General features: G+C 42.5%; 1 protein-coding gene across 3 annotated transcripts in view; it reads right to left on the bottom strand.

Annotated features, from left to right (window-relative positions):
* LOC144480245 (2-oxoglutarate dehydrogenase-like, mitochondrial) overlaps positions 1 to 20,977 on the bottom strand; it is a 93,809-nt gene that overhangs the window by 24,907 nt on the left and 47,925 nt on the right. For all 3 annotated transcript variants that reach the window (XM_078199512.1, XM_078199514.1, XM_078199513.1), the window contains exons 15-17: positions 17,635 to 17,785; positions 14,978 to 15,105; positions 6,097 to 6,275 (exon numbers count right to left, since the gene is read on the bottom strand). In XM_078199512.1, coding sequence (XP_078055638.1) covers positions 6,097 to 6,275; positions 14,978 to 15,105; positions 17,635 to 17,785 — 458 coding nt within the window. The remainder of the gene's footprint in view (positions 1 to 6,096; positions 6,276 to 14,977; positions 15,106 to 17,634; positions 17,786 to 20,977) is intronic.

Below are 20,977 nucleotides of genomic sequence, written 5' to 3'. Positions count from 1 at the left end.
ATTAATTGTTTGGTTTTTCATTAATGCGGAGCTCAGATATCAAGATAATTATCTCAAGTCTAATCTATCTTAAGCAAACTATCCTTATCCTAAATGATTAATTGAAAGACCAACATGCAGTTTACTCTCCATACAGTAATAATACTAACATAGAAGATAATGTGGTGAATTTTGAAGAATGCACAAACGCATTTCTGAAAATTAATGAATACAAGCAGTGGACTATTGAGATTGTTTTTAAGAACTGAATAAAATTGATGTTTAAAGTATGAGTAAACTTAAATTAATTTTGATTCAACAAAAGTATTTTTTGCCTTGATTTTAAAATTCTCATCCTTTTTCCCCCAAATTTTAAACAATGATATACTTTGAAAATGGATGGGTGACGGTGAGAGGGGCTGGGAGGAAGCAGTCGGTGCAGGGATCCCCTGTGGTCGTTCCCCTTAGCAACAAGTATTCCGCTTTGGATACGGTTGAGGGGGACGACATACCAGTGGTGAGCCGCAGTGAGAGGATCTCCAGCACTGTGTCCATCTCTGTGGCTCGGGAGGGTAAGGGGCAGAGCGGGAGGGCAATAGTTATTGGGGACTCGTTAGTTAGAGGGATAGATAGGAGGTTCTGTGGCAGCAAAAGAGACTCACGGATGGTATGTTGCCTACCAGATGCCAGGGTCCGTGACGTCTCGGACCGTGTCTTCCGGATTCTTAAGGGGGAGGGAAAACAGTCACAAGTCGTGGTACACATTGGTACCAACGACATAGGTAAGAGAAGGGACGGGGATTTAAAACAGGAATTTCGGGAGCTGGGCTGGAAGCTGAGAGCCAAGACAAAACATGTGGTCATCTCTGGTACGTTACCGGTGCCACGTGATAGCGAGTTGAGGAACAGGGAGAGAGTGCAGTTAAATATGTGGTTGCAGGGATGGTTTCAGATACATGGATAATTGGAACACATTCTGGGGAAGGTGGGACCTGTACAAACAGGACGGGGTGCACCTGAACGAGAGGGGCACCAATATCCTGGGAGGGAAATTTGCTACAGCTCTTCAGGGGGGTTTAAACTAATTTGTCTGGGGAGTGGGAAAAGGAGTTGTAGTCCAGAAGTCAGTGTTGAGGGTGGTGAGGTATTGGGGAAGGTATCAAGGTCAAGGGTGGATACCGGTAGACAGGAAGGTGGGTTGAAGTGCGTCTACTTCAAAGCAAGGAGCATCCGGAACAAAGTAAATGAACTTGGGGCGTGGATTGGTAGTTGGGACTACAATGTTGTAGCCATTACGGAGACGTGAGTAGAACAAGGACAGGAATGGTTGTTGGACGTTCCGGGGCATAGATGTTTCAGTAAGTGTAGGGAAGCTGGTAAAAGAGGTGGAGGAGTGGCATTGTTAATCAAGGATAGTCTAACGGCTGCGGAAAGGCACTTCGAGGGGGATATGCACACTGAGGTAATATGGGCTGAAGTTAGAAATAGGAAAGGAGCGGTCACGTTGTTAGGAGTTTACTATAGGCCCCAAATAGTAATAGAGATGTGGAGGAAGAAATTGCTAAGCAGATTATGGATATGTGTGGGGGTCACAGGGTAGTTGTCATGGGGGACTTTAACTTTCCAAATAGTGATTGGAACCTTTGTAGGTCAAATAGTTCGGATGGGCAGTTTTTGTGCAGTGTGTGCAGGAGGGTTTCCTGACACAATATGTGGATAGGCCGACAAGAGGTGAGGCCACATTGGATTTGGTACTGAGAAATGAACCGGGCCAAGTGTTAGATTTGGTTGTGGGAGAGCACTTTGGAGATAGTGACCACAATTCGGTGTCTTTTGTTATTGCAATGGAGAGGGATAGGGTCGTACGGCAGGGCAAGGTTTACAATTGGGGGAAGAGGTAATTATGATGCGATTAGGCAGGAATTAGGGGGCATAAGATGGGAACAGAAACTGTCAGGGAAGGGCACTAATGAAAAGTGGAACTTTTTCAAGGAACAAATACTGGGTGTCCTTGATAGGTATGTCCCTGTCAGGCAGGGAGGAAATGGCCGAATGAGGGAACCATGGTTCACGAAAGAGGTGGAATGTCTTGTGAAAAGGAAGAGGGAAGCTTATGTAGGGATGAGGAAACAAGGTTCAGATGGCTCAATTGAGGGTTACAAGTTAGCAAGGAATGAGCTGAAAAAGGGGCTTAGGAGAGCTAGGAGGGGACACGAGAAGTCCTTGGCGGGTCAGATCAAGGAAAACCCCAAGGCTTTTTACTCTTATGTGAGGAATAAAAGAATGACCAGGGTGAGGTTAGGGCCGGTCAAGGACAGTAGTGGGAACTTGTGTATGGAGTCAGTAGAGATAGGCGAGGTGATGAATGAATACTTTCCTTCAGTGTTCACCAAGGAGAGGGGCCATGTTTTTGAGGAAGAGAAGGTGTTACAGGCTAATAGGCTGGAGGAAATAGATGTTCGGAGGGAGGATGTACTGGCAGTTTTGAATAAATTGAAGGTCGATAAGTCCCCTGGGCCTGATGAAATGTATCCTAGGATTCTTTGGGAGGCAAGGGATGAGATTGCAGAGCCTTTGGCTTTGATCTTTGGGTCCTCACTGTCCACGGGGATAGTGCCAGAGGACTGGAGAGTGGCGAATGTTGTTCCTCTGTTTAGAAAGGGAATAGAAATGACCCTGGTAATTATAGACCGGTTAGTCTTACTTCGGTGGCTGGTAAATTGATGGAAAAGGTCCTTAGGGATGGGATTTACGACCATTTAGAAAGATGCGGATTAATCCGGGATAGTCAGCACGGATTCGTGAAGGGCAAGTCATGCCTCACAAATTTGATTGAATTTTTTGAGGAGGTAACTAAGTGTGTTGATGAAGGTAGGACAGTTGATGTCATATACATGGATTTTAGTAAGGCGTTTGATAAGGTCGGCTTATGATGAAAGTGAGGAGGTGTGGGATAGAGGGAAAGTTGGCAGATTGGATAGGTAACTGGCTATCTGATCGAAGACAGAGGGTGGTGGTGGATGGAAAATGTTCGGACTGGAGGCAGGTTGCTAGCGGAGTGCCACAGGGATCAGTGCTTGGTCCTCTGCTCTTTGTGATTTTTATTAATGACTTAGAGGAGGGGGCTGAAGGGTGGATCAGTAAATTTGCTGATGACACCAAGATTGGTGGAGTAGTGGATGAGGTGGAGGGCTGTTGTAGGCTGCAAAGAGACATAGATAGGATGCAAAGCTGGGCTGAAAAATGGCAAATGGAGTTTAACCCTGATAAATGTGAGGTGATTCATTTTGGTAGGACTAATTTAAATGTGGATTACAGGGTCAAAGGTAGGGTTCTGAAGACTGTGGAGGAACAGAGAGATCTTGGGGTCCATATCCACAGATCTCTAAAGGTTGCCACTCAAGTGGATAGAGCTGTGAAGGAGGCCTATAGTGTGTTAGCTTTTATTAACAGGGGGTTGGAGTTTAAGAGCCGTGTGGTTATGCTGCAACTGTACAGGACCTTGGTGAGACCACATTTGGAATATTCTGTGCAGTTCTGGTCACCTCACTATAAGAAGGATGTGGAAACACTGGAAAGAGTGCAGAGGAGATTTACCAGGATGCTGCCTGGTTTGGAGGGTAGGTCTTATGAGGAAAGGTTGTGGGAGCTAGGGCTGTTCTCTCTGGAGCGGAGGAGGCTGAGGGGAGACTTAATAGAGGTTTATAAAATGATGAAGGAGATAGATAGAGTGAACGTTCAAAGACTATTTCCTCGGGTGGATGGAGCTATTACAAGGGGGCATAACTATAGGGTTCGTGGTGGGAGATATAGGAAGGATATCAGAGGTAGGTTCTTTACGCAGAGAGTGGTTGGGGTGCGGAATGGACTGCCTGCAGCGATAGTGGAGTCAGACACTTTAGGAACATTTAAGCGGTTATTGGATAGGCACATGGAGCACACCAGGATGATAGGGAGTGGGATAGCTTGATCTTGGTTTCAGATAAAGCTCGGCACAACATCGTGGGCCGAAGGGCCTGTTCTGTGCTGTACTGTTCTATGTTTCTAAATCCCTCCATGACCCTGTCCCTCTACCTCCAATCTCCAGACCCAAAATCCTCCAAGATATCTGCCTTTCTCTAATTCTGGCCTTGAGTATCCGCTGGTGGCCTTGCCCACTATTGCCCAGGCCCTAATCTCTGGGATAACCTCCCTACACCTCTCTGTCCCCTTAGTTCACTTTCCTCCTTTAAGACAATCCTTAAAATATAGCTCGTTGACCAAGATTTTAGTTATATGTGCTAATTTATTATTTCATGGCTCAATGTCATGTTTTGTTTCACATTGCTCCTGTGAAATCCCTTGGGACATATTGGACACGATCTTACAGGCTCGCCACGCTGGTCAACTGGCATGGCGAGCTGGTAAGATTGGGTTCGTGCCCGGTTTCCATCATCTCGTGATCTTGCTGGCCCTGTTTTTGCCGGCGAAATCGGCCTCGTGCCCAGAAAAGGGCTTTCATCTGGGCTCATTTACCCGAGGCCCCCACCAGCAGAAATCAAGTGTGTTGGCCTCGCTGGTGGAACCAGAGGCCATTGAAGCCCTCGGGTGGTCAGGAGCAGAGTGGGGCAGCGCCCATGGGGCTGTTCCAGCTTTGCACCCTAGCAATGCTCGGGGGCGGGGGAAGCTCTGTAGGGGGGTAGGGTTGACTGGTTGGGGCAGTGATCGCCCAGGCTGGCAACTGCAAGGATGGGGGGGGGTTAGGGTGTGACAGATCTTCCATTTGATTTGATTTATTATTGTCACATGTATTAGCATACAGTGAAAAGTATTGTTTCTTGTGCGCGATACAGACAGAGCATACTGTTCATGGAGAAGGAAACGAGAGAGTGCAGAATGTAGTAGTCATAGCTAGGGTGTAGAGAATGATCAACTTAGTGAACAGTGTACACAGTATAGTGGGAGATCGGGGCAGCTCCCTGGATATGCATTATAAAATGTTACATTTTGGTGAATCCAATAGATCATCGTAAAAATTAGACATTACTTGCTTGAAACGCAATAAAGAATCAACTGGGGGGAAAAAAAACTTCAAAGGCCAAACCTCTGCTTGCTTTACATGAAAGTCCAATACTTTTGTTTCAAAATTAAGGGTGGTACTCTCTCCGAAATTGGCAAAGTCAGATTGGGGAAAGCGGCGTTTCGCCCACCGACAGCAGTGGCGATTTCTTTACACTTGGTGAAAAGAATTTACAGGCACGGGTTCCACACTATATCGCTAGCTGGTGTCCTTTGATTTCCCACCCTGCCATCACCTCAATGCTTCAATGATCCAGGTGCCATATTTAAAGGACGCCCCCTACACACTGCTAGCACACTTTGGAGGCTCCTGGGAAGTCATGGCTGCCAGATCCAGGAAATATTCTGTACCTAAGTTTATGGACACCTCCCTCAAATGTCTGCTGGACAGAGTGAAGACTTGCTGCAATGTATTGTACCCACAATCTGGGCAGAGACCTGCAGCCAAGGTAACAAATCCAGCATGAGAAGCACTGGCAGCAGAGGTCAGTGCCATAAACCCTGCAGAAGAGGATGAATGATCTCCGTTCTGTCAGGGTAAATCATTCTTCTCATCACTCACAACTTGCAGACCCATCACACATCTACAGGGATCTCACTTGATGCCAACTCAAGGCATACCATCACTAACTCTCCCACCTTCATCTCCCAAGCGGGCCATATCCATATCACCTCCTTGGTCCTACTCACGTCAGGTAGCCTCACGCATCCTGCTTACACTCTCTCCATCAATCGTCATGCAGGGCAGGCTGGCACACCAAAAGGGAGAGATCCCAAATGAGTGGAGGAAGATGCCAGGCCAGAAGGTTCTCATGGACTTTGAGGAGTGAGCCATTCAGCTAGCCGCTGAGGACCAACCCTCTGCTGATGGGGAGGTCGGTGGCACTCAACAAAGTGAGAATCCAGCATTGCTGCATCCATCAGACTACCGTGCTGGGGGTAACGTCTCCTGCTTCGGCATCTCACTGCTTTCTCTCTCTCCCCTGGAGCCTGGAAAACTAACTAATCTGACTGAAGTTCTCTGTACATCTTTGCAGGCACAAATAAAACTGGTCTTACCATTCCCTCCATTCCATGGGGCAGGAGCAGCACAACTCCATTGTTCCTGACCCACTTTGCTTGGCCTGAGCTTATGAATTGATCCAAAATGCACTGTGCAGTATTGTTGAAGTCACCAAATTGAGCCTCCCAACAGACCAAAGCATTAGGGTTAGCCATTGCAAATCCAAGTTCAAAGCCTAGAAGCAGAGAAGAAGTCTAAATCACTTAAAATACTAAGTAATCACATTACAATTTCTTCAGTCTATTGACTCAAGTATAATCATCATATTTGATAGCCTAAGCATAGAATCCCTACAGTGCAGAAGGAGGCCATTTGGCCCATCAAGTCTGCACCGACCACAATTCCACCCAGGCCCTATCCCCGTAACCCCACATAATTACCCTGCTAATCTCCCTGTCACGAAGGGGCAATTTAGCATGGCCAATCAACCTAACCCGCACATCTTTGAACTGTGGGAGGAAACTGGAGCATCCGGGGGAAACCCACGCAGACATGGGGAGAATGTGCAAACTCCACACAGACAGTGACCCGAGGCCGGAATCCAACCCGGGTCCCTGGCGCTGTGAGGCAGCCATGCTAATCACTGTACCACCATGGATAACAGTTAACGGTCTTAACTATTGGCTTAGCCCAATGTGAAACAATGCATTCTAATTCAATAATGGAGTTAAATCAAAACTATGCATGTGTACTGTCTCTGATGGAGAAGTATCATAATACAATGAATTTATTGATTTAGCTTATAAACAGGAAAAATATTTCAAGACAGCTCCTTTCTAGATCATATACAAGAGAGCTTTTTATTTGGTTTCATATTAAATAGTTCATCAGAACAGGGGGCCCAGAAAAACTGTGGTTTCTTCAACCATCACTGCTGAAACCACTGGTTGTTGGCAACCTGACAATCCTCCTTTAGCTCCATTCCCCACTGCTATAATTTACAATATTTGTTTGCTTAAACAGAAGTGCTGATTATATCACTTAATTGTTTGGAGCAATTACTGAGCTGAACAGTATGACAAAGCAGAGGTAACATCAACAGGGATACAGTCATTAGCCCACAGCTTCATCCACACATTAGTTTAGCTCCACCACTTTGCTGTGCTTGATGTTGGCAACAACTTTACTTAAATATTAGTTTTTTAAAAAAATCAGGAACAAAGATTTTGAAATTCTGGATAATTCTTTGTAAAAGCTAGTTCCTTTTTTAAAAAAGGGATTAGTGAATATCAAACAAGCTCTTTAAATTTAATTGTTTTCCTATAGTATAATGTTATTTTGAGCAACTTGCATAAAGCTTTAGTATATATGTGTTTTTTAAAAATGCACCTTTAAAATTTTAATAAAACTGAGTTTTAAAAATTAGTGATATGGGCAAACATTTACCTTCTGGCAAAAGTGCCAATACTGCAAACTACAGCATCCTTTACATCTATAAGAGCAAAATAAATTACAGCTTGGGGAACTTTCTGTAAATACGCTGGATAACCTTCAGTCATGGCTCTAAAACAAATGGGATCCATGTTTGCAAGTTAATCTGTAAAGGATCTTGGGCAAGTTTTACAATCAACCATCATCGTATACAGCTTAAATTGTTGTAGCACCCATTATCAAAAAAATGTCTCAAAGCAGAATGAAAACAGCAGATTCCAGAAGGAAAAAAGAGGGAAAGAAGTTGCAGGTGGAACCAAAAATAAGGTAAATGAGGATTTTTTTCAGGAGGTTTCTAAAAACAGGATGTCAAGTGAAAAGGTAGGGAGTTTGCGGATAGAAGCATAACTACAATAGCATCATCGAGGATAGGAGTGAAGAGTGCAAGTATGGGATGAGGCATACAAGAGCCAAACAAGCAGAGAGCTCATGTGGATATGTTTGGTTTTCAGAAATTGCAGAGGCACAGGTGCAAAGTTGTGAGAGCAAGGATCAGAGACTTTAAATCAACTCCTCAGGGCATGGAGCAATTGGCAAAGACAGGGGCACAGATGAAATTATTGGGCACAATATTCTTAATTAGTTGGAATAACCTCAAGAATGTTTCAGAACACGAATCTCAAGACAATAAAGGTACGGCGAGCGGATTGAAGTTTTACCAGTGGTGGAAAAAATAGGGGCAGAGGCAGAAAAAAAATGTAATGGTATGAACATATTATAACACCCATGGTATTATCACCACTAGATATTTTTGATTATTAGATTATAAAACAAAATCTTGGCATATCACAGGGTGGAGGAGGACTTTCACTTATTCAAGCATGCGATTCCAACATGGAAAAATCTGTGTGAAGCCTCAAAGTGTTCTGTTTTTAAAAGGTTCTACATTGATCCGATGATAATTAAAACAGTTGCCAGCTCAAATTTAATCACATGTGCACTAATGTTTGCAATTAAACAAAAATCAAAAGTAAACTGTAATAGAGAAACTGCAAAACTCTGGGGATAAAGGAGAGCGGTGGGATCTGGAGACAGACATGTCAAGTTGTTGTCACAAACATAAGGAGACTGACTGCCCACGCACATTATCTTACAGCACATTTATTAACAAGAGGCAGCAAATCATGTTAAGAAATGTCTGTACAGTAAAATGCAGAATGAGCTCTTCTGGAAAATAGGAGAAAATGAAAGCAGTCTTTAGCTTTAGCAGCTGGGGACCACATATTTATCGAGAAAATAAGTTCAAATTCAATGGTTGCCAATCAATAAAGCTCACTTGCTTCAGTTGGATGAATTTTGACAGATTTCACGTAACCTGGAGAGCATTATACAACCCTCATTCCTCAGCTGATGTTCCCTTCTAGATCATCTCTCACAAATTAATTAATGCTGGTTGTAGAGAAGACCAAGGTTATTCTCATCCCTGACTTTTAGAGATAATTGCCTAAATTACAACACTGACCACACTTCAACGGTATTTCATTGATTGTCAAAGATGTTGGGGCAATCCTCAGGTGCTTTATAAATGCAAATCCTTTTTTTTTCAAAAAAACTAAGCGTACCTCCCCTCCATTATGTCTTTGATATACTGCACTCCCCGATATAGTTCTTGAACAAATTGAGATACTGGGTTGAATATTACAGGGGCAGGACGGTGGCACAGTGGTTAGCACTGCTGCCTCACAGTGCCAAGGACCCGGGTTTGATTCCTGGCTTGGGTCACTGTCTGTGTGGAGTTTCCACCTTCTCCCCGTGTCTGCGTGGGGTTTCCTCCGGGTGCTCCGGTTTCCTCCCACAGTCCAAAGATGTGCGGGTTAGGTGGATTAGCCACACTAAATTGCCCCTTAGTGTCAGGGGAACTAGCAGGGTAAATACATGGGGTTGTGAGAATAGGGCCTGGGTAGGATTGTAGTTGGTGCAGACCCGATGGGCCGAATGGCCTCCTTCTGCACTAAGATTCTGTGAGGGCGTGAGAGGAGGGGAGAGCAGACAGCTCGGAAGTAAAGTAGGTGTGGAGCCTTCATACTGGCTCACCCTACAGCGTGCTGAAGCAGGCTAGACAAAGGACTTCTACCCTTCCACGGGAGCCAATCCCATCCTTAGGAGTTGTTGGCCAATCTGATTGGCTGGTAGTTCCATCAGTCCCAGCAGTTACCACTCCTCAGACTGCAGGAGGAGGAAGGCCTAATGGATCCCTGAAAACAGGTGGGTCGGGAAGGTGAGTTTAAGTCTGCAGGCAGTTTAGGAAGAAAGGGGGGATGGGGGGCTGTCTGGTTTGGCAAAGGGCAGCCCCCAAGATGGAACCCCCCTTCCCACCCACCCTTTATTTAAAAAACTGGACTGCCCACTCCTACCCGACAGCCCGCGTTGCATGTTGTATGGTGTGGGCAACATATGATCAGGTTCAAGAGTCTTGGCATAATTGGCCCTTGATCGTCTATTTAAATATGGAGGGGAAGCTGCTGAGTTCAGTGCTCCAGCCCCCTGTATTATGGGGGTGAGCTTGGGGGTAGGTGGAAAGGTGGTGAGGTGGGCACACAGGCCCCCACCAAAACCATGGCTGGCTGGGGCATATAAAATGCAACCCATAATTAATGAGACTATTTACAATTCGCTGTGTGTAGATATCAAAGAGATTGTAAAGAGGTTCTCCTGCATTATGTACATCATAAAATATCACAAAGCAGTCCTGTGATTTGGCACAGGTTTCTGGTGTCCTGGAACCCACCTGTTTATATTGTTGGCAAAACCTCACAGCATGAGTTTAGTTGTTTAAAATCAAGAGCTTGCAATGTTGTTCATCCACTGTGTCTCTTCCCCAAATCAAAACAGAATCATTTTTTAAACTGCAAATGACTTGTTGAAATAACAAGTTTATTTTTTCATAGCAAGATAAAAGCTATCTGCAGACCCATCCCACAAAAATAAAATCAAAAACATATTTTTATCTAAAGCTGCATTGAGAAATGTAGTATAATTCATTCAAACTAAAAATCCGTGTGTTTTTAAAAGGTTGGGTCAGATTTTCTCACGGGACCTTCCAGTCCTGCCGACCGCACGCCCCTGCCACGGGTTTTCCAGCAGCATGGGGTGGACTCAGTGGGACCAGAATATCCTGCCGCCGGCCAACAGTGGGCTGCCTCCCCCTGCCACACTTCAAGGGGGGGGGGGGGGGGGGGGGGGGGGAGGGGGAGAAGAATCCCACTCTTTGAAACCTCAAATCAAAGAGTGCATCTTATTCATTAGAAATCCATAATGTTTTTGAAGTAACTTAGCAGCCAAGCATATGATAAAATATTAGTGTCGACAAGGAATGTAAGTAAATTAAACCTCAAAGAACTTACTTCAGAATGCAGTGAGGATATTTTTAATCAGTTAGGGTTTTGCAGTTCATTTATGATGACGATAATTCTTCAGAGTAGCAAATTTGGCAATAATAAGTCTCTATGGCATTCCTTCTGCCTCAATAACACGGCTGCATGAGAGAAGCTAGGCAACTAACAGGCCAAGCTACCTTATGAAGATTAAACTGAGCAAAAAGTGGAGGAGAAATTGTCAGGTGGTAATGACACAGTTGCAGAATTGGTTTAGGAGCAATCTTTTGAAGGTGGAGAGGGAGGTGGGTAAGGCAGACATCTACAGAAGCACAACATTGCCCCTGTAGCTCTTTATGAATCACTGGTATTGGTTCCATGTTATAAAAAGTCCTATTATAATTAGGATGACAGTCATACAATGCAATTTATATCCACGAAGCTTTGGACTTGTGCCTAATACATGAGGGAAGAGCTTTAAAATGAATGCGTGGCTCATGCAACCGCCCAAACTTTTGAAAAGCCAGTAACAAAGCTCTGTTGGAGATACAAAATTACCCAATGGTCATCACATTCAAGTTTAGGCTTTCAGCTGGATTGACTGAAAATTGTTGCACATTACACCAGGTATAATGGAGCATCAAACATCCATAATAATGGGGCGGGGGGGGGGATCTCACAGGGACAAAATAGCAAATTAATATAATTGAGGGTTATGGTGAAGCTCAACTTCTGCTGGTCTTCCAATATAATAGTTTATTTTCCAAATCAACTTATACCAGCTGCCTGCTGTTTCATAACAATGAAACAACGCCTTGTGATCAAGAGTTTTTCTGTCCAGTAATATGTATGTATAAACATGTTGTTTTGATTATATTACACAGCATAAGTTGCCTGACTATTGCTTTGATTATGGACAGAGTATTAAATATTCAACTCAGTCAAATTAATCCTCTGCCCTCCTGATGCATATTGATTCCCAGTCCCTAATTTCCACTGATCTTCTGAACCAAAGTTAAAGTTTATTTATTAGTCACAAGTAGGCTTACAATAACATTGCAATGAAGTTGCTGTGAAAATCCCCTAGTTGCCATACTCTGGCGTCTGTTCGGGTACACTGAGGGAGAATTTAGCATGGCCAATCCACCTAAACAGCACATTTTTCAGATTGTGGGAGGAAAACGGAGCACCTGGAGGAAACCCGCGCAGACATGGGGAGAACGTGCAAACTCCACACAGACAGTGACCCAAGCTGGGAATCGAACCTAGGTCTCTGGCGCTGTGAGGTAGCAGTGCTAACCCTGCCAGCTAACTTCTCGGCCCAGGTGTAAATTGTGCAAATTTTTGTATCAACAGTGAAATCACAGATAAGCAAGGTTGTAGGATAATTCCTTTTAACTGGTCTTGCCATCTTATAGCTATTAGCAATTGTATTAAGACTGTAATTAGTTCACATGCACAATTAACCCAATTACATACAAATTTGCATAAGTTCAAATTCTAAAGTGAAAACATTTGTTTCGATCCACTGCTTTAAAAAAGAAAATTCAAAGTGATGCAAGAATGACAAGTACCTGTGTTTATGTAGCGCCTTTCACACTAGAAAAATGTCACAGAACATAAAACAAACAAAAGAAAAGTGCTGATCTAAATAATAGGAGGGATAACTGGTAGCTTCATGAAAGAGGAAGGGTTTAAGGAAGATCTGAAGGGAGGAGAGATGAAGAGGATCTGAGAAGAAATTTTAGAGTGTAAGTGCTGGGGATGATGGTTAGGGCTGGATAGCTGCAGGTGGGTTGGGGTGTAGTGTGGGCTGATGAGCAAGAGCATGGTTGTAAGGGTCTACCAAATGAACCTGTTGGACTTTATCCTGGTGTTGTGAGACTATTTACTGTAAAGGTCAATGACAGACAAAGGGCAGAATTCTACCCCAGAATTTCTAATTTCAAAGACATGTACAGGATCATATGAAGTCGGCAATGCTGCAGCCACCAGTCCCCACCTACTCACTGGCAAAGACCACCCCCCCACCCCCATCCAAAGTTAGCAAAATATGGGGTCGCCAGAGGAGCCCCCCCCCCTCCCTTTGCAGTGCCAATCTTTAGTCACATTTCTGGAGATTAGTTGTGATTCACGCTTGGTTCCTGGTTGCGCTGGAGGGTCGGTGAATTGTCGGAGCTAGTTGACTGTGCAGAGGGACCTGGGGGTCCTTGTGCATGAGACGCAAAAACCCAGTCTGCAGGTACAACAGGTGATCACGAAGGCAAATGGGATGTCGGCCTATATCGCAAGGGGGATAGAATACAAAAGCAGAGATGTCTTGCTGCATCTGTACAGGGCATTGGTGAGGCCGCTGCTGGAATACTGTGTGCAGTATTGGTCCCCTTATTTGCGGAAGGATATATTGGCCTTGGAGGGAGTGCAGAGAAGGTTCACCAGGTTGATAGCAGAGATGGGGGGTGTTGATTATGAGGAGAGACTGAGCAGATTGGGTTTGTATTCATTGGAATTTAGAAGGCTGAGGGGGGATCTTATAGAGACCTATAAGATAATAAAGGGGCTGGATAGGGTAGAGATGGAGAGATTCTTTCCACTTGGAAAGGAAACGAGAACGAGAGGGCACAGCCTCAAAATAAAGGGGGGGTCAGTTTAGGACAGAGTTGAGGAGGAACTTCTTCTCTCAGAGGGTGGTGAATCTCTGGAATTCTCTGCCCACTAAAGTGGTGGAGGCTACCTTATTGAATATGTTTAAATCTACTCTAATCCAAAACATTTTCCTGGTAAGGGGTTGGTGGCAAGGATATGGAGTTATGGCAGAGGGGCAATGATTTCCCTCTTGCCAATGTTTAACTGGAAAAGCTTGGATTCATGCAAGAATAAATGTAGGCCATGCAATTTTACACACACGGACAGTGGAGGGTGTCCAAAGAAGTGGTGGAGGTGTACAGTTGGGTGTCATTGGCATGTGTGTGGCATCTGATGCCGTGTGTGTGGATGTGTTGTCTCAGGGCAGCACATAGAGGAGGAAGAGGTGGAAGACCAAGTGTAAATCTTTGAGCTATTTCAGAGCCGATGGTGGCAGTGTGTCTAGAAGAGAAACCATTGATGGAGATGCTTCAACAGGTTGAAAGTGGAAACAAGCAAGGGCAGTCTTACCTACTAGACAAATGTATTGAGAAATAAACAAAGTAGCCTTTAACATCCTTGGAAATTAAAACACGTTTTATATAAACTAATAATCTGAAAAATCATTCATGGGTATTTGGATGACAGCGAGTGCACAATTACTTAATATCACCCTAAAAATATGAATGTCATATTTGTTGAAAAAAAATGACAAATCTCTCCTTAACTTAAATCTCAAAAGATAACTCGATGACTGAATCTTCAGAATTCCAACAAGTTTGCAATTCTGTTATAGGTGAGATTTTATTTAAAATCCATATTTAGCTTCACATCACTCATTTCAGAAAATTCTCCCACAGGAGCACTTTATAGCCCTAGGTACTCATTTTATACTCGACACTAACTTGATAGAAAGCTTCTAAGTTTTGAACAGGTGCCAGTGTTATATGGTAACATCTGGCAGCCCAGCTACTTGTAAGTTGATAATGATTCTTGCCTTGTGCCTTCCACACAAGATAACTTGAGGGAAATCCTAGAATGCTATTGTAATACTGGCTCACAGGGTTATTTTACGGAATTAAACAGCACTAAAATTTTAAACCACTTGGGAATTACTCATACTTTAAAAACTATCGATAAGTTACTGGGTGTTTTCATTCGGCAGAACTTTTAAAATGAGCAAAAGTTTCACCAGCTTTTCAGTACAATGGCTGATAATGTCACTGAAACTTTAATGACACATCAGACCAGATATAGAAATACTGATGGTAAAATACGGGTGCAAGCGGCCACGACTCTCGCTACAGGCCCCCCCGCTGCCATTTTCCGGCCTCAGAAGTCTTTGGCTGTCATCCATTCGTTGAATGCGGCTGAGCCAGCGCAGGCATTGTTGGCTTAGCTTGGCTTGCTTCTACACCAGTTCTAGCCCAGCACTTACATTAATCAGCAGTAAAAAATTAAAATTACATTCAAAGAAAAAAAAGGATTCTAACACAGTTTAACATACCCAAGACGCCAAACTCAGAAAGTGAGCTGTTGCAAACAGTGTAAGGAGCTTGGTCTGGCCACAAATGGTTCATGGGCACACATGTTTTTTTGTCTACGTCTTGATCGTGCAACACATGATGACGATGGCTGCGGAAGTAACAATGTTTGACATTAAAGATCCACGCAAACACAACAGCACACATTGAGAAGTAGAAATCAACGCATTGCTTCCAAAATACTGCACTTCTGTGGTCAACATAATTCAGAAAGCAAAATTTTCCTTTATCCTCGCTATTCAATTTTGAGCAATGTCTTTTTGAACACTTTGTTTTAAGTACTTGTTTCTTAAGGACAGCAGTAACAGCATGGACTGCAGCATTATTTTGGTGAGGTTAAAAAAAAAGAGCAATTCTTAATCTAGTCAGGCAAAAAAAGGCTAGGGCAGACCTTAGAACAAAATGGGGTTTTTTTTTGGAAAAAAGACAGATTGAAAGGTTTTAGCTGTCTCAATTTTTCATTGTTCCACGAATAAGAAAAATGACTGTTTTGTCCGACAGTCTGATGCTGGATACAAACTCAATATCAATTGATTGGTCTGCATCAAATCAAGTATCTGAAATGAGTTTGCTGCATTGATTTCTGGAGGCTTTCTTGGAAGAAAATTACTCAAATAAAACTTCATCTCACGCAGGTTGAAAGCTCATAAAACTTACAATGGATCAAATTTCAGTAAAAAATTAAAATACCACATCACCGTAATTTAGACATATTAATATAATGGGGATGATGGTTTACATCAATGCATGTTATAGTTTTAGCATTGCAACATGAAGATTTATTGAGAAGTAGCTGACTCTTGAGTAGTTAAATTAAACACTTCCTTCCAAGGAAGATTATTTGTTTTTCAACCTGAAATTGCATCCTTCGAACAGACATCAATTTACAATGGAAATGTTTTTAGAAAGTATTCGTTTTACACAGTTAGAGCAAGAAACATATCTGTAAATGTAATAATTCATTGTATATGGTCACCTATCGTTCATAATCAGATGCAATTGCGTAGGAAATACAGCACAAACAGATCAACCATCCAACAATCCATGCCAATGTCTACGTTCTACTTTAGGTTTAGAAGTGGAAAGATGGATGGAGGCCTACCGTTGTAACCTGATATTCCCTTTTCCCTTGCATGTTTGCCTAGCCTCCCCATAAATGCAACTTTACTATTCACTTCCATCACTCTCTGCAGTAATGAATTCCACATTCTCATCGTTCTTTGGATAAAGAAGATTCTTCCGAATTGTGTATTGGATTTCTTGGTGGCCATTTTATATTGATGGTCTCTAGTTCTGCTCTTCCTCACAAGTGGAAACATTCTCTTTGTATCCTCATGATCAAAATTTATATTAGATAACCCCTCAGTCTTCGTTCTCAAGATGAGAGAGACTTGGTCCGTTCATCCTTTCCTGATAGGTATAGGCAGGGATTTCTGGTATCATTTTTGTAAATCTTCTCTGTTCTATATCCATTTTATAATATGGTGACTAGAACTGCATGCTATATGTGGTCCAACCAAGGCTTGATACAGGTTGAGCATAACTTCATTACTTTTCAGTTCTACCCCTCTAGAAATAAAGCCCAGTGTTGGTCTGTTTTTTATGGCTTTGCTAAACTGTGGTGCAACTTTTAGTGATTGGGACATTTGTGCTTTGAAGTTTCTTTTGTTCCTCTCCCCCACCTGGACTGACACCTTCCAAGTATAAAGTAAATTCCTCATTACCAAAATTAACTACCTCACACTTATCTGTGTTGAACTTCATTTGCCAATTAGTTGTCCATTTTGCAAGATTATTACTATCTTCCTCTAATCTGTTGCAGTCCTCAGTATTGACTAACAGCCCAATTTGGTGTTATTTGCAAATTCAGTGATTGGGGTGTATTTGATTCCAAAGCCCAAATCGCTAATGTAAATTGAGCAGCGCTGGTCCCAGTACGGATCCTTGTAGAACACCACTTCCCACTTCTGCCACTCTGAAAAATTACTCTTTACTCCCACTCTCTGCTTTCTGTTCTTGAAGCCAGCTAACAATCCATTCCATCACTAGTCCCTTGACTCCAAATTATCTCGTCTTATTCATTAGTCTATTTCTATTAATGGGATACGTTATGGAAGGTGCTTTAAAAATCTAGATAGATGACATCTACTAAGTTACCATTATCTACTCTCTTTGTTGCCTCTGCAAAATATTCAATAGGGTTGATCAGGCAACGTTTTCTCTTTTGAAATTTCATTGCCATATTTTTCTTTACTCTTCCATTCTCTGATTTAGTAGGGATTCTATTATTTTTCCTATCATTGATGGTACGCTGACTGGTCTATAATTGCCTTAACATAATTTCTATATTTAACTATCTGCCAGTCTTCTATTTACTGAAAAAGTAAATAAATAAACATTTTCAAGAAATGTTCAAGTCAGCACAAATACAAGTCGAATGGCCTTTTCTATGCTGTAATGATTCTAAAAATTGGAATAGCTGAAGTTATAGATTATCAAAAGAAATTCAGAGAGTGTGGGTAATCAAGAAATACTCAACTTTCCACGGCATTTCACAAAGTTTTGACATAAGGCAGTGTAGAAACTTGGATTACCCATCGAATTTAGCACTCCAATTTACCTGAAGGTGCCTCGTTCAACATCTTGTCCACTAAGCCTTACATGTATTCCATCTTTCAGTAAAGAACCAAATGCCATGTACTCTGCGAGGGCCCAATCAACCATTTGATTCTTGACCATCCCTGCTCGTCCCCTCAGGATACGAGACAAACCTGGAAAAATGATGAATAGTTGTTCAGGTAAGTAACAAAAAATAAGGAAAAGAAATGAAAACAAGATGTTGGTATCAATGATTAAAAGACTAATGATCTCTAATTGTTAGTGTTAGAAACCTTTCATTTTTGAAATAGGTTCCAGTTATTCCCTCCCATAAGGAGGGAATGTGCATGGTTCACCTTTCTTACAAGTTTGTTTCAGCTTGCCTGAGGTAGTAGCCTCCAAGATAAGTTATAGGTTTAAGTTACCTTCTAGAACTTGGGGGCATAATATATATAGGCTAACACTTGAGTTCAGTACTGAACGAGTGCTGTATTGTGAGGAAAACCATTTCCATTCAAGGAGACATCAAAGATCTCATGGCATTATTTGAAGAGAAGTAGGGTTCAGTGCCAGTAACATGGACAATATTCTCTGTTTGGCCAACACCACCAAAAACACATCATCCAAACATTTATTTGTCTTCTGCTCGTGAGTCCTTAGTGCACACTGGCTATTACATTTGCCTACAGAACAATCCAGTCTGTAACTAACTGAGTGACCTGAAGATTAATTTAACCCCTAAATAAAATAAAACTGTTTCTTCCCTGCTCGTCACAATTGATTTTTATTCTTCAAATGGTATATGAAATAGATAATCACTGAAAGGGTGTGGTATAATGCAAGAGAGTACAATTCTCTTTTTCCCCTGACTAACTAGCGCAATTACTTAGTATTCATGAACAGATGGAAAGTAATGTTCCTACATATTAATATCCTTGAGGACCCCAGAGTGGTGAGAATCCAATTAAGAGATTTTTGAGTTGAGAGCTGAAATGTTAACTTCCCCAGATGTATGGTCAAGGAGACAGTTCCCAGCACATTCATTAACTAGACAGGACACAGTGTTTGGTAGTAGCCCATGCAAAATGTTTTGAGGTGCAATGAAAGAAAGATCAACATGCTTCCATTCTGATAGTATTTTTCACAACCACTAACAGTTCAAATACTGTACAACCAAAGAAGTGCTTTGTGAAGTGCAGTGAAGGGGTGCCTGCCCACAATCCCGAGGGCTGCCCTGCACCAATTCGAAGCTAGGAGTGGGAGGAGGGGGAGTGAGGAGCTAGGCTCAACAGGTCAGGGGAGCATTAAAAGAGGGAGGATGACCAATGGAGAGGGTGCTTTCACTAGGCCCAGGAGATCTGGAAAAGACTCCTCCTTGCCCAGCCAGCCTGCGCAGTTAAGCTGCTGGGCTTTCCCTCTCCTGCCGTGGGTAAAATATCGGCGGGGTGGAATGAGATCCTTAAGTGGCCATTAATTGGAGAGCTCAGTCACATGAACATTATCGGCTCTTTTGGAAATTAACCTTTACATTTGAGCAGCTGACGATGAGGAATGTTGTAAGCGGGCTCAATCTTATCCTCACCTGATGTCCACATATGGCCGGAATTTTACCGGCACGCCCACTCCGATTCCGGGGGCTGGCGAGGCTCAGAGAACGGCATTCTCCGTTAGCTTTGGGTAGGATCGTACGAACCTCAGGTGGACGTACCAGTAAAATCCCACCCATAGTCTCCCATCACATATCACTGGTGAATGACCATATCCACACCCGATATTTCTCTTCTTTTGCCAGAGGACACAGACATCAACTGCAATCTTCCCTCCCCAAACACCAACTAGCTGAGACCGGCTCACTCTGAAGTATCCAACTCCTTCCCAAACTGGATAGTTCACCACCATGTCAGCCAGTGTACTTACTCAGTGAGCCATTAGTGTCTCCGCTACAAATTCATTTTCAAATGTAATTGAAATTCAAGATTACAAAAGATAAATAAAGTTAAATTGGGTTACAAATTGACAAGAAATCCAGTGGGAGTGCAAGAAGTGTTGTACTGTTCCATAACTATGCATGTAACAAACATGCGGATGGTTATCAGCCTGCCTATTTTTCCCCAAGTCTGCCAATCACTATGTTGTGTGCTAACATGCAGTGAGGCATTCCGAATTAGAGGATTATTAGCCTGTTTTGTTGCAGAACACAAATTTGAATTCAAATGATAAAATTAGCCGGTCAAACCTTATGAGTAGCATATGCTTGAAAAATATATCAGAAAGCTGTTGTGGAAGTGTTCCTCAAATCCCTTTTAAGAATATATGATGCTTAAGAATACATATTATGCATACGAAGATAAATAGCACAATTAATAAACAGCCATTAGCTCTTATACATCAATGCAGAAGTCCTTCATGCACATCTGTCACACAGATAATAAATAAACAGCTCTGTTCTTTATGCCTTTACAGTCTTCTCAGATGACAACTGTTCACCTGTATTCGAGGGTCTAATTATTCAATCTTGCTAGTTCAAAAATTTACAGAAATCCACGTGTTTCACCTGAATATAATAGATTGACAGTGCTGTTAGCCCTTCACCAAGTATATCATTTCTCTATTTCAGACTCTCCAATAGAGTAAATTTCATTGACATACAATAGATCCAGAATTAACAGAAATGGAATCAAGACTTTAGTGAAATGTTACCCTGGAGAATCCTCTTGAGCTATCAAGCTATAATGGTTTCCTTTAAATAAATATGTGATTAGCATAATTACAGAGACCATTATCACCAAGGATGTTTTGCTGTTTATGTCTGCAGCTGGAAAAATATGTGCGCAGTGAAATGGAAGAGTAATTTCTTAGTGTCTCACAATCTGCATTTGAAATTATTTAAAAGTTACAATGGTTTTATGTACCAGCACACTCTCTCAAAATTGTCAAAATCTAGGGCCCAGATTTTTGCCACGATGAAGTTGCTCGGGTGGTAATCGAGTCGACTGGAGTTCGCTCATGTGCGGTTTGTGGAGGAATTTACCATCAGCTCCCCCCCACTGAAGTGCGATTTTGGTAGGGCAGGAGTGCGAGTGCAGATTAGACTAGCTAAGGGGCTGCTCTAAAACTCAGTGGCTAGCCAGGAGAGATAAGGTACCCCTTTGGATATGGTTCCGGGTCGCCTCAGGGAGAAGCAAGACACCCTTTGGGATTGTTAAAAGTAGACAAAACATCTAATAGTACTTGTTAAAAGTAAACATTTTTAAAAGTGTGGAGATTTTTAAAAAAAAATCAGCACTTGATATTTAATTCTGTTTGTTGCCAGAAGCCTGAGGGAAGTCATTAAATGATTTGTGCTGCAATGATCTCCATTCGCA

Source organism: Mustelus asterias, chromosome 28 (genome assembly GCF_964213995.1).
Source record: "Mustelus asterias chromosome 28, sMusAst1.hap1.1, whole genome shotgun sequence".
Classification (NCBI taxonomy): Eukaryota; Metazoa; Chordata; class Chondrichthyes; order Carcharhiniformes; family Triakidae; genus Mustelus; species Mustelus asterias.
Note: the sequence above shows the minus strand (reverse complement) of the source record. Positions and strands in the feature narration are given on the sequence as shown.